This window comes from Canis lupus, chromosome 12, assembly GCF_048164855.1.
Source record: "Canis lupus baileyi chromosome 12, mCanLup2.hap1, whole genome shotgun sequence".
Classification (NCBI taxonomy): Eukaryota; Metazoa; Chordata; class Mammalia; order Carnivora; family Canidae; genus Canis; species Canis lupus.
The window spans coordinates 12333298-12346062 of NC_132849.1; the positions used below are offsets into that span (position 1 = coordinate 12333298).

The following is a 12765-nucleotide window of genomic DNA, read 5'->3' on the forward strand; positions in this document are numbered from 1 at the left end:
CCACCTGGTCTCTTCCAATTGCTGCAATAGCTTCACCCTGTTCCAATTTACCTTTAATGAGCTTTCTAAAGATTGCTATTTCTTCTGTCTTAATTTTCTCATCCTTCTTATACATCAATAACATTTTTTTTAAGAGAGAGGGTGAGCAAACATGCAAGCGGATGGGGAGGAGGAGACGGAGAGAGAGAATCTCAAGCAGGCTCCATGCTCAGGGCAGAGCCTGCCACAGGGCTCAATTTCATGATCCTGAGCTCATGACTGGAGCAGAAAACAAGAGTCGGTTGCCCAATCAACTAAGCCACCCAGGTGCTTATTCTTATTCATGTCCAAAACTCATCTCTTCTAGAAGGCCTTCTTGGAAACCAAGACATGAGATTATCTTTCAGGTCTCTGTATCTCTTACATTTACATACTCCTGAACTACTTACATTGTAAGTGATTCATTTGTTTACACATTTATATTTGCTACTGGACATCAAGTCATTGAGAGCAGAGATTGTATATCATATAGATAATCCTAAATCCAAATATTTATGCTTTCAGGTATTGCCACTCAGAAGAATTTGACACAGAATATCCCCTTCTTGAATCACTTTATTCTTTAAGTTTCCATGATCCCCTTATATTTCACGTCTCTCCTCCTTAGTCTTTGCAGCAACTCCTTTATTATTTTACTTTTAAATGTTCCAGTATCACAAGGCTCAGTATCAACTCTTTTCTATAACTACACACTCCTATCCATAAAAAGAGTGCATTCAGTACTATGCTTTATTTTAATTTTATTTAAATTCAGTTAATTAACATATAATGTATTATTGGTTTCAGAGGTAGAGGTCAGTGATTCATCAGTCTTATATAATACCCAGCGCCCATTACATCACATGCCCTCCTTAATGTTCATCACCAGATTAGTTATCCCCTGGCAAGAGCGGTGCAATTCTCCCTTGGGCAGACCCTGAGAATCAACACAACAGGTCCCTTTTCCAGAAGATCAGCAAGAACAGTCCTATGCTTTAGATGGCATATATATGCCAATGATTACTAAATAATGACCCTTCTGGAGAACTCCAGATTCATTTGTTCAAAGACCCATTTAACTGCTCCACTTAGATATCTTAAGATATCTCAATTATTACATAGCACCAATATTACATATCTCAAAACAGAACTTTGAGACCCAACTTTGCACCTTCTCTTTTCCTCACATCATCCTTATTTTAGGCCAATATGTCAGCAAATCTTTTTGGTGTTTCCCCTGTTGCAGCAACCTTGGAAGCCAGCTGTTGAATGAGGCAGAACTAAAAGTTGGAGGGAGCCAGGTTTCCTGAATCACTGACGGGAATGCTACTCACTAATTAGGAACATTTATGTTGGACTTTTGAGAAGTGAAAAGTTGACAAATGATCAGCCAGAGAAGCAGCATTACCTTAACACACTAGTCTTGTTTTATTTAAAAACATTTGAAAATATATAGCTAAAATATGAAATATCACATTATCAAGACTAATAATCCTCTTAAAAATCTTGCTAAGGAGACTAATTATCAATTTTCAATGAAGATATCAGAAGCTGGAAGTCCTAAAACCATCTCCAGTTATATTTATTTATTGCCTATTTCCCTCACTAAAACGTAAACTCTAGAAGAACAAGAGGGTTTATTTCTCTGTTTTGTTCACTGTCGTATCGCCAGTATCTAAAACAGTGCTTGACTCTTAGTGGGCACTCAATATTTACTTAATGAGTGTTGAATAAATAACATTAGGAAGCCGTACTGGTATAGCCTTTTTTTGCTACAGCTAAAAGCCATGTGTCAATTTTATAAATAGATAAAGCTGCTTAAGAACTGTGAAGCCTCGGGATCCCTGGGCAGCTCATGGGATCCCTGGGTGGCTCAGTGGTTTAGCGCCTGCCTTTGGCCCAGGGCGCAATTTTGGAGTCCCAGGATTGAGTCCCATGTCGGGCTCCCAGCATGGAGCCTGCTTCTCCCTCCTCCTGTGTCTCTGCCTCTCTCTCTCTCTCATAAATAAATAAATAAATAAATAAATAAATAAATAAATAAATAAATAAATAAATCTTAAAAAAAAAGAACTGTGAAGCCTCATTAAAATGACCTTAAGATTTTAAAAATAAATATCAAATTATGATCAGATTCAGATGACTTTACAGAATCAATGAAAAGCATTTATTTGCATCCAAAATATTTTAATAGTAAAGAATAAAGAGTAAATCTCAATATGCTCCTAGCATTCAATGGATAACTTCACAAATTTGAAAACTTAGCTAAAACAGTTTCCATGAATAGAAGAAAAGATAAAAAACAAAACAATCATCTTATTACCTAAGTAGAATTACAAGTTTTCGGGTAACATGTGGTAATTTACGCCAAAACATAAAAATCATAAGGAACAAATTATGCAAATATAAAAAAGTCTCAATGTCAGAAAATGGTTCTTCAGAAAATAAAAAAATTTTAATTAACTATAAATTTGATGTTATTAGGTTCCTTAATCACACTGATTTTCTGAAATTAAACAAATAGCTTTTCTGCATCCTTTAGTTTTTTTTTCCTATCCATTTTAGCAATTACAGCCCAACGATCTTCCCGCATTTTCCTCATCGCTCCAAACTTCAGCGTAGATCCAGGGGTTGTTAGAGATGAAGGGGTCTTGAATACAAAATCAAATCAAATCAAATCAAAATATGTCTAATTTAAAAGATAAAGTCCAGCTTTTGAAATTTTCTTTCTGAAGTAAAAATTAAAAACTACCTTTAAAAAGCCCTACCTTTTTTGGTGTCCTGACACAAAGATGAGAAGTTGTTGGATAATTATTATTCTTGTATAATTTTTTCAATGTCTCTTCTTCTGAAACCATGCTCTTAAAGAAAAATACAAAAGAATAATTTGGAGTCTGTCATCACTAATATTAAAATTTTGCCTACATATCACAGAGAGGAGGAGAAAGATGAGAAAGGGAAGGGGGAAAGAAAGGAGGTGAGAAAAGGGAGGAGAGAGGAAAAAGAAGAGAGAAAAAAGAAGAAAAATTGAAGACAATGACAAAATAAATACTCGACATGCCAAACAAGGACATAGATTTAGATTCTATTAACTATATTCCTGAAAGGTCATATGAGATACACGATATCTATGAATAGTACTTTTCTACTGTTTTCTAGTTCAGTTTCAGTCTTTATACTACTACTTTACCATCCCTTTCCCCCTAGCCTACTTACTCAAACTCACACTTTGGCCTTAAAATAAGCAGTTATAAGCTTATAAAAATTATAATGTTATCAACTATCAATTTATGAGTATTATAATTCCCCCCAAATAATAATAGCTAACATTTATTTACTACTTTCTATATTAGGCATTGTTTTAAGCACTTTGCATATTTTAATTAGTTTTAATCCTCAAGATAATTTCATGGAATAAGTATACATTATCACCACTTTGAAGGTGAAGAACTGAGACAAAGAAATGTTAAGTAATTTGCCTAAAATAATACAGCTAGTTAAGAGTGGAGCCAGGATTCAAATCTAGGAAAGCAGGCTCTAGAAATCCATTCTTTTAATGAATATGCTACACAGATTTGGTCTGGTAAGCAATCAGTTCACATTATCTTTTCCTGCTCACTAATGTCACATTTACAGAGGTACATGAATAAAAATATTGAAACAGATTTTCATGAATTCTAAGATTTCAGCAGAATTCAGTACGTCATAAAGAATGCCTTTTGGGACACCTGGGTGGCTCAGTGGTTGAGCGTCTGCCTTTGGCCCAGGGTGTGATTCTACAGTCCCGGGATCAGGTCTCACATCGGGCTCTCTGCATGGAGCCTCTCTCTCTCTCTCTTTCTCTCATGAATAAATAAAATCTTTAAAAAAAATAAATTTAAAAAAACCTAAAGAGCTGCCTTTTCAAATATACTCAGAACCAGTATGTACCAACTGATCTGCTTAGAAAAATTATTTTAAAATCATCTTAAAAGCTATTAAAATTTTACTCAGTGCACAGTAATTTATTATTCGTTAATGACTGCCCATTTAAAAATAACAAATTAACCCAATTTAAAACAAAACTTTATCCTTATAACTCTGTAACATTCATCTTTTCATGTGTTTATTAGCCATTTGTATATCCTCTTTGGAGAAATGTCAATTCATGTCCTTTGCTCATTTTTAAATTGGGTTGTATGTTTTTCATTGCTGAGTTATGAGAGTTCCCTATGTATTCTGGACATTTATCCCTTTTCAGATATATGATATGGAAATATTTCTACCATTCTTGAGCTGGTCTTTCTCCTTTCTTAATAGTGTCCTTTGATTCACAAAAATTCTTAGTTTTGAAGTCAAACTTATCAGTTTTCTCTTTTCTTGTCGGTGCTTTTGGTGTCATACCCATGAGGCCCTTGCTAAATTTGATGTCATGAAAATTTCCCCAATATTTGCTTCTAAGAGTATCATAGTTTTAGCCTTAAGTTTTGGTTTTTGATCCATTTTGAGTCAGTTTTTCTATGTAAAGTAAGAGTCTAACTTTATTCTTTTGCATGTGAATATCCAGTTCTAACACCATTTGTTTAAAAAAACAAAAAACAAAAAAACAAAACAAAACAAAACAAAAACGTCTTTTGCCCCTGCTGAATGGCCTTGGCACTCTTACCAAAATTAATTAACTACATATGTGAGAATTTATTTCTAGGCTACTGTACTCCACTGGTCTATGTATCTGTCCTTAACCTAGTACTAATCTGTTTAAATTACTAGCTTCTGGAAAGTTTCAAAGTCAAGAATCAGGAGTCCTCCAACATTGCCTTTCTTTTTCAAAACTGTTTTAGCAATTTGGGGACCCTTGCAATTCCATATGAATTTTAGTAACAGATTTTCCATTTCTGCCAAAAGGCTGTTGGAATTTTGATAGAGATTGCACTGAATTTGCAGACTGCTTTGGGTAGTATTGATATCTTAACATGCTAAAGACTTAACATCCATAAACAATTTTTTCCTATTTCGTTAGGTCTTCTTTAATTTCCTTCAGCAATGTTTTGTAGTTTTCATTGTATTTCAATGTTTCACCTTCTTGGTTAGATCTGCTCCTAAATATTTGCTTAGATGATACTGTATATGGATTGTTTTCTTAATTTTTTCTTAATTTCCTTTTGGATTAATCACTGCTGATGTATAAAACCATAATCAATGTCATGTGTTCTTATGCCCTTCCACACTGCTAAGTTCAAATGAACTTTTTATTAGCTCTAATAAATAGCCTTCTTGTGATCTTTGTGATTTTCAGTGGATAGGATAGAATCATGGATAGGATAGAATCATGGCATCTGCAAATAGTTTTACCTCATTCCCATTTGTATGCCTGCTTTCTTTTTCCTCCCTCCCCCCCCTTTGTTTTTGTCTAATAGCCTAATAGTTCCTGCTAGAACTTCCACTACAATGTTGACTAGCAGTGGTGAAAGTGGACACCCATGTCACATTTTTTAAAATATTTCTTTATTCATGAGAGACAGAGGAAGAGAGAGAGAGAGAGAGAGAGAGAGAGAGAGAGAGAGGCAGAAGAAGAAGCAGGCTCCATGCAGGGAGCATGATGTGGGACTCAATCCTGGGTCTCCAGGATCATACCCTAGGCTGAAAGCAGCGCTAAACTGCTGAGCCACCCAGGCTGCCCTCCCATGTCACATTCTTAATCTAAGGGGGAAACTTTCAATCTTTCACCATTGAGTATGATGTTAAGTTGTGGGTTTTCCTAAGTACCTTTTATCATGCTGAGGAACTACCCCTCTATTCTTAGCTCTATAATAGTTTCTAAAATGAAAAAATGTTGGATGTTGTCAAATGCCTTTTCTGTACCAAATGAAATGATCATATGTGATTTTTCCCCCTTCATTATATTAATGTGATATATTACACTGATTCTCTTCTATTGAACCAGCCTGGCATTTCTTAGATAAATCACACTTAGATAAAACTCATAGCACTTTCATATGATGTGGAATTTGACTTGCTAATATTTTGTTAGACATTCAGAAAGGATAATAACCTTTAATTTTCTTTCATAGTAATGTCTTTATCTTGCTTTGGTATCAAGGTAGTGTTAGCCTCATAAAATGAGTTATCAAGAGTTCTCTCTTCAAATTTTTGAAGTCTGAGAAGGTTATGTCCTCAAATGTTTTATACAATCCATCAATGAAGCTATCTGGCCCAGGACTTTTCTTTGTTGAGACATTTTTGATTACTAAGTCCAATTCTGCAATTACTATAGTTAGACCTCTTGAGGTTTTCTATTTCTTCTTGAGTCAGTTTAATTCATGTGTTTCAGGGATTTTACCCATTTGTCCATTTCTCCTAGGTTCTAAAATTTGTTGGCATATAGTAAACAAACTATTTTCTTTTTATGTGAGTGATTAGTAATAATATACCCACTTTTCATTTCTAATTCTAGTTATTTACATCTTCTTGTTAGTCTAGCTAAAGATTTGTCCACTATTTAATCTTTTCAAATAAATTTTGGTTTCATTGATTTTTTTCTATTGTTTTCTATTCTCTAATTTATCTCCCCATGAATCTTTATTATTTCCTTCCTCCTGCTCACTTTGAGTTTGCTCCCTTCTCTAGCTCTATAAAGTTTAAGTTATTGATTTGAGATCTTTTTTAATGTAGGAATTTAGAGCTACAAATTTCCTTCTGAGTATTGTTTTTGCTGTAACAAATAAATTTTGGTATATTGTGTTTTCATTTTTATTTATATGAGTCTTAATTTCCTTTGTGATTTCTTATTTGATCTACTGGTTGATTAAAAGTGTGTTAATTTTGGGGCACCTGGGTGGCTCGGTTAGCATCTGACTCTTGATTTCAGCCCAGGTCATGATCTCAGGGTCAAGCCCCATATCAGGTTCTGAACTCAGTGGAGAGTTTGCTTGAGATTCTCTCTCTCCCTCTCCTCCTTTCCTCACACTCTCTCTAAAATAAATAAATATTTAAAAAATAAAAGTGTTAATTTACATGAATTTGTGAATTTTCTAATTTCCTTACTCCATGATTTCTAATTTCAACCCATTATAGTCAGAGAAGATGCTCTGTATGATGTCTTTTAACAATGGAAAAAAGATAGTATCTTCAACAAACAGTGTTAGGAAAACTGGACAGAACATGCAAAAGAATGAAACAGAACCACTTTCTTACACCATACACAAAAATATATTCAGAGACCAAAATGTGAGACAGAAAACCATCAATCCTAGAGGAGAACACAGGGAGAAACCTCTTGACCTCAGTCATAGTGACTTCTTACTAGACATGTCACCAGAGACAAGAGAAACAAAAGTAAAACAAACTATTGGAACTTCATCAAGATAAAAAGCTTCTGCACAGTGAAGGAAACAACAAAACTTTAAGGCAGCCTATGAAATGGGATGAGATACTTTCAAATGACATATCTGATAAAGGGTTAGTATCCACAATCTATAAAAAACTTATACAACATCCAAAAAATAAATAATCCAGTTAAGAAATAGGCAGAAGACATGAATAGACTCTTTTCCAAAGAAGACATCCAGATGCATAACAGACACATGAAAATGTCACTCCTCAGAAGGGAAATACAAATCTAAACCACAAAAGATACCACCACACACCAGTCAGAATGGCTAAAATTAACACAAGAAGTAACAGGTGTTGGTAAGGATGCAGAGAAAGGGGAACCATCTTGCACCATTGGCGAGAATGCATACTGGTGCAGCCACTCTGGAGAACAGTATGGAGGTTCCTCAAAAAGTTAAAAATAGAACTACCCTATGACTCAACAATTACACTACTAGGTATTACCCAAAGGACACAAAAATACAGATTTGAAAGAGTACATGCACCCTGATGTTTACAGCAGCAGTATCAACAATACCCAAACTATGGAGGGAGCCCAAATATCCTTCGACTGATGGATGAATGGATAAAGATATGGTGTATACACACATGCATGCACACACACTGGAATATTACTCAGCCATCAAAAAGAATGAAATCTTGCCATTTGCAATGGCATGGATGGAGCTAGAGTGTATTATGCTAAGTGAAATGTCAGTCAGAGAAAGACAAATACCACATGATCTCACTCATATGTGGAATTTAAGAAAGGAAATAGATGAACATATGGGAAGGGGGAAAAGAAAAAAAGGAGAGAGGGTAACAAACCATAAGATACTCAACAAAAGAGAACTGAGAGTTGATGAAAGAAAGTGAGTGGGGATGGGCTAGATGGGTATTAAAGAAGGCATTTGTTGGGATGAGCACTGGGTGTTGCATTTAAGTGGTTGGATCACTGAATTGCACTGTGTATTAACTAAAGTTTAAATTTAAAATAATCCGTTAAGACTTGTTTTGTGGTCTATATGGTTTCTCCTAAAGAATATCTATTAATAATGTCTTTCTTTGCCTCTTGAACTTTTTGATTTAAAGTCTATTTTGTTGGTCATAGTATAGACATCCCAGATCTTTTATGGTTACTATTTGCATGGAGTATCTTTTTCCAACAGTTCACTTTCAATTAGTGTCTTTGGCTCTGAGTCTCTTTTAGACAGCATTATATGTATTATAGTATATTCTTTAAAATCAATTCAAAATAAAATAAAAATAAATTCTATAAACCTATGTTAATTGGACAATGTAATCTATTTACATTTAAAGTAATTACTGATAGAGATTAACTTCTTATTTGCTTTTTGTTTTCTATATGCCTTATAGGTTTGTTTGTTGTTTCTCATTTTCTCTGTTACTATCTTCTTTTGTGGTTAGGTGATTTTTTTGGTAGTGAAATATTTTTATTCCCTCCATATTTCCTATTCTACAGATTTCTTTGTGTAGTTACTATGGAGATTACATTTAACATCCTAATGTTATTAACAACCTAATTTTAATTTACAGCTTTACTTCAATAGCCTATAATAATTCTGCTTTTATATGACTTCATGGCCCTTTTCTATTATTGATGTCACAAATTACATCTTTATATATTGGGTGCCAAGTAACACAGATTAGCCATTTTAATGTATTACTTTTAAATCCTGTAGAAAATAAAAAGTGAGGTTACAAACCAAATTATAATACTAGCTTTTGTAATTTCCCACATATTTTTTTTCAGAGATCCTCTATTTCTTCATATGGATTTGAGTTACTGGCTAGCATCCTTTCACTTCGACCTGAACAATTCCCTTTAACATTTCTTAAAAAGCGGTTCTAGTGGTAACTCCCTCAGCTTTTGTTGATCTAGCAAGGTCTTATTTTCTCCCCCATTTCTTAAGAACACTTTTAGCATATATCAAATTCTCAGTTGATAATTTCAGTTTTTTTCAGCACCTTGGATATGGAAAACTACCACCTTCTGGCTTCCAAGGTTTCTCAGTGAGAAATCAGCTGATAATTTTATTAAGAGTACCTCATCTGCAGTGAGTTGACTCTCACTATTTTCAAGATTCTTTGTCTTTGTCTTTAAACAGTTTGATTATAATGTGTGTAAGTCTATTTGATTTAATCCTACTTAGAATTCACTGAGCTTCTTGGACTTGTAGATTCATTTCCTCCATCAAAATATGAGAAGTATTATTTCTTCAAATATTCTTTCTTCCTTTTTACCCCCTCTCTTTTTCTGGGACTCCCACAAAGCATATATTGGTCTGTTTGATAATGTCCCACACGTCTCAGGCTGCCTGTTCACTTTTCATTCTTTTTTTTTTCTCTTCTTTACTCAAACTCAAAATAATTTCAATTGTCCTATTTCATCAATTCTTTCTTCTGCTTACACAAATCTTTTAAAATTCTCTAATGAACTTTTCATTTGTTATTGTACTTTCAACTTAATTTCTTTTTGGTTCTTTTTATAATTTCTCTTCATCGATATTCTCATTTTAGTCATACATCATTCTTCTTTGTCTGTCTTCCTTTAGCTCTTTCAGCATCTTTAAGACAATTTTGAAATATTTGTCCTGTAAGTTCAACACTGGGGCTTCTTCAGAGACATTTTTGTTGACTTGTTTTGCTATGCTTTCCTTCTTTGTATACCTTGTGATTTTTTTGGTGGTTGGAACTAGATATGAATCTTCTAACTGGATACTACAAATCAGATTCTTCCCTTTCCCCAGGATTTGCTGTAGTGATTTAGTTTTGTTTTGCTTTATGTAGTATAAGTTTCTGTGCCATGGATCAGCCTGGATTAAAATTTTGAGATCTTCTCAGTTATTTTTTTTTTGAGCCTGTCTTTCCCTGGGCATGTGCAATGGTTTTAAATACCCCAGAAATGTGATTGCTCTTGAATGTCCTAATTCTTAAAATGCCTGGTCCTCCAAAGAAGAAAAGTGAAAAAAAGAAAACCAGGTACAGTTCATTTAAATCCTCTGTGAGACGCTTTCAGCCAGTGTGGGTTGAAATAATGGTAGCCAGTTTCTGTGCCTGCACAATGATGAGAAGTAGCAATGATAATAAAAAACACTGAGTCTTGATATTCAGAGAAAAAAATCCTTATTTCTCACCCTGGCTACAGCAAGACATGAGCATGGCTGCCAACAATAGAGCTATGGATTGAATGAGAGGCAGTCACTAACATTCTTAAGGCTGAAATTGACCAAAATTAACTATAATTTACTAAGTTTCAACCTTGGAAGTTGCAAGAATCCAAACAGTCTCCAGAGTTCCAAAATAATCACTTTAGACAATTTCTGAAGTACAACTGCTGTATAGGTAAAGAAATAAATTCATGGTATTTCATACTCCACCATCTTCTGTAAGGTCACTCTAGACAATCTATTTTTTAATCTAATTTTAAAATTATTTGGATGTTCACCAACATTTATATGCAACAATAAGAAAATTACAAAAATAGTAACTTCAAGTGATAATTATAATCAAATAGACTGTGAAATGTCTTTTTAGGCAAGTATAAATAATTGTGCATACTTATATAATACTGTAGTATGTTTATTGTGTCACAAAGTTGTGATGCTCCATTTAAAAATGAAATCATGAATCAATCTGAATCTCATATCAGCTAAGAAACTAGACTAAATCCACACTGCTAGAAAAATAGTATGGATTCCAACACTAGACTAATTCCAGAGCTCATAATCTTTCTACTAATTCTCTTTAAATTTTTGTATATCTGGACTTCAGTTTGAGCTAGCAGTTATTATGTATAATGACTTACATAGTCTATGGAGCTAAACTATCTGTGTTCAAATTTTGGTTCCGTGACTTACTAGCTATGATCTTGGGCAAGGTACCTCTGTGACTCAGTTTCCTAATCTGTAAAACGAGAATAGCAACACTGTATATTTCTAACATGAGATTGTTCTAAGAAATAATGTATGTAATCTTTGCAACAGTGCTTGGTTCACAGTTTTAATCATTAAAATATTAAAATATTAATCGTCATCTATAAAACAAAGAGGTACTTAAGTAAGGATGTTAACTTCAATAATTCATGTTTTAAGACTTCAGCTACTCATTATTCCAGAATAAATGAAAATAGAGAGTCCCAAAGCAGTAAAAAAGCTTGAAGGATCTCAAAAGCTATAAGTGGCAATAATGAAACAAACAAGTGCCTTTAACTGGAATTTTGTAACTAAGACTCTTTGGTATATTGCTTCATTTTGTGTGATGAGGTTTGTTTTAGAATTAATCTAAATTTAATTATTCTCAATAAATCAGTATTATAACTTTAGAAAATACTGGTATGTGTGGATACACTCATGACGGCATAATTAGTAATATAAACTGCTAGGGGAAATATCTTCCTTAAACAACTCATCTTTAATACATTAACTCTTCAAGAATGATAGAAATGTTATACTTGTCAACCAATAACTGGATATAGATTTCAATCAATAAGTGATATAAAATAAGGAACATGAATAATACACAAAATCAAGAAGGGCCCTAAATAACAAATTTGGTTATTTGCAAGATTCACCTAACCTTCCTTAAAAACAAAAAAGAAAAAGAAAACGTGGTAAAAACTCCTTTATACCACTCTGCTGGAAAACAAAATGATTTCATCATCTCGTGTGTCAATTATGTTACATCAAGTATTTCACAATGCTGTTTTCTGAAGTTAGATTCTTTGAACCCTACTTCTCCAAAATGCACAAGCATAGAGTTCTGAGTTATAGAGCTCTATTATGTTTTAATATTGCAATGGTAGATACTATGTGCATACATCATATATATACATCAAAAAATGTATAAAAATTATATAAACAAGTAATAAATACTGATTTGTAGTTTTTTTACCAAAAGATCAGTAGCTTCTGAGCTATCCGAATTAATATCAAACTCAAAGACCATTTTTCTCTTTTTATTACTTTCTTCAGTGGGTACATTCTTGCTTTCTCTTTGCTGAATTTTTAGTTTCGTTGGTGTCTTCACAGTATATGCCTATCCAAAAATAAAAACATATTATCACATCAAACCCTATATTATTGATAAATATAAGTTGAATCTTTAGTAATAAATAAGTCATCATTATTAATGGGATGTATAGAGAGATTTTTGATAAGAATTTCATTCAGATATTTTTGATACTAAAACTTCTTTCTTCAAACAAATTATAATATTGGACATTTTCTTTGTCCTTCCCTTCAACTGACTAAGGAAAATAATGGCATGAGAGAGGGGGTAGAGGGGCTCTCTAGCTTTAGCAGTCAACAAACTTAAGAAAAGAGGGACTTAAGACCAAAGAACTGAATGAGCTTTGCTCTCTCTACAAAAATACTGATT

General features: G+C 33.4%; 1 protein-coding gene across 3 annotated transcripts in view; it reads right to left on the reverse strand.

Moving 5' to 3' along the window:
- SYCP1 (synaptonemal complex protein 1) overlaps positions 1-12765 on the reverse strand; it is a 144876-nt gene that overhangs the window by 30196 nt on the left and 101915 nt on the right. For 2 of the 3 annotated variants that reach the window (XM_072769666.1, XM_072769667.1), the window contains exons 31-33: positions 12280-12423; positions 2784-2876; positions 2160-2665 (exon numbers count right to left, since the gene is read on the reverse strand). In XM_072769666.1, the coding sequence (XP_072625767.1) occupies positions 2528-2665; positions 2784-2876; positions 12280-12423 (375 nt within the window). In that variant the 3' untranslated portion in view covers positions 2160-2527. Of the gene's footprint in view, positions 1-2159; positions 2666-2783; positions 2877-12279; positions 12424-12765 lie in introns of those variants that run through there. The other variant, XM_072769668.1, reaches the window with a different exon arrangement.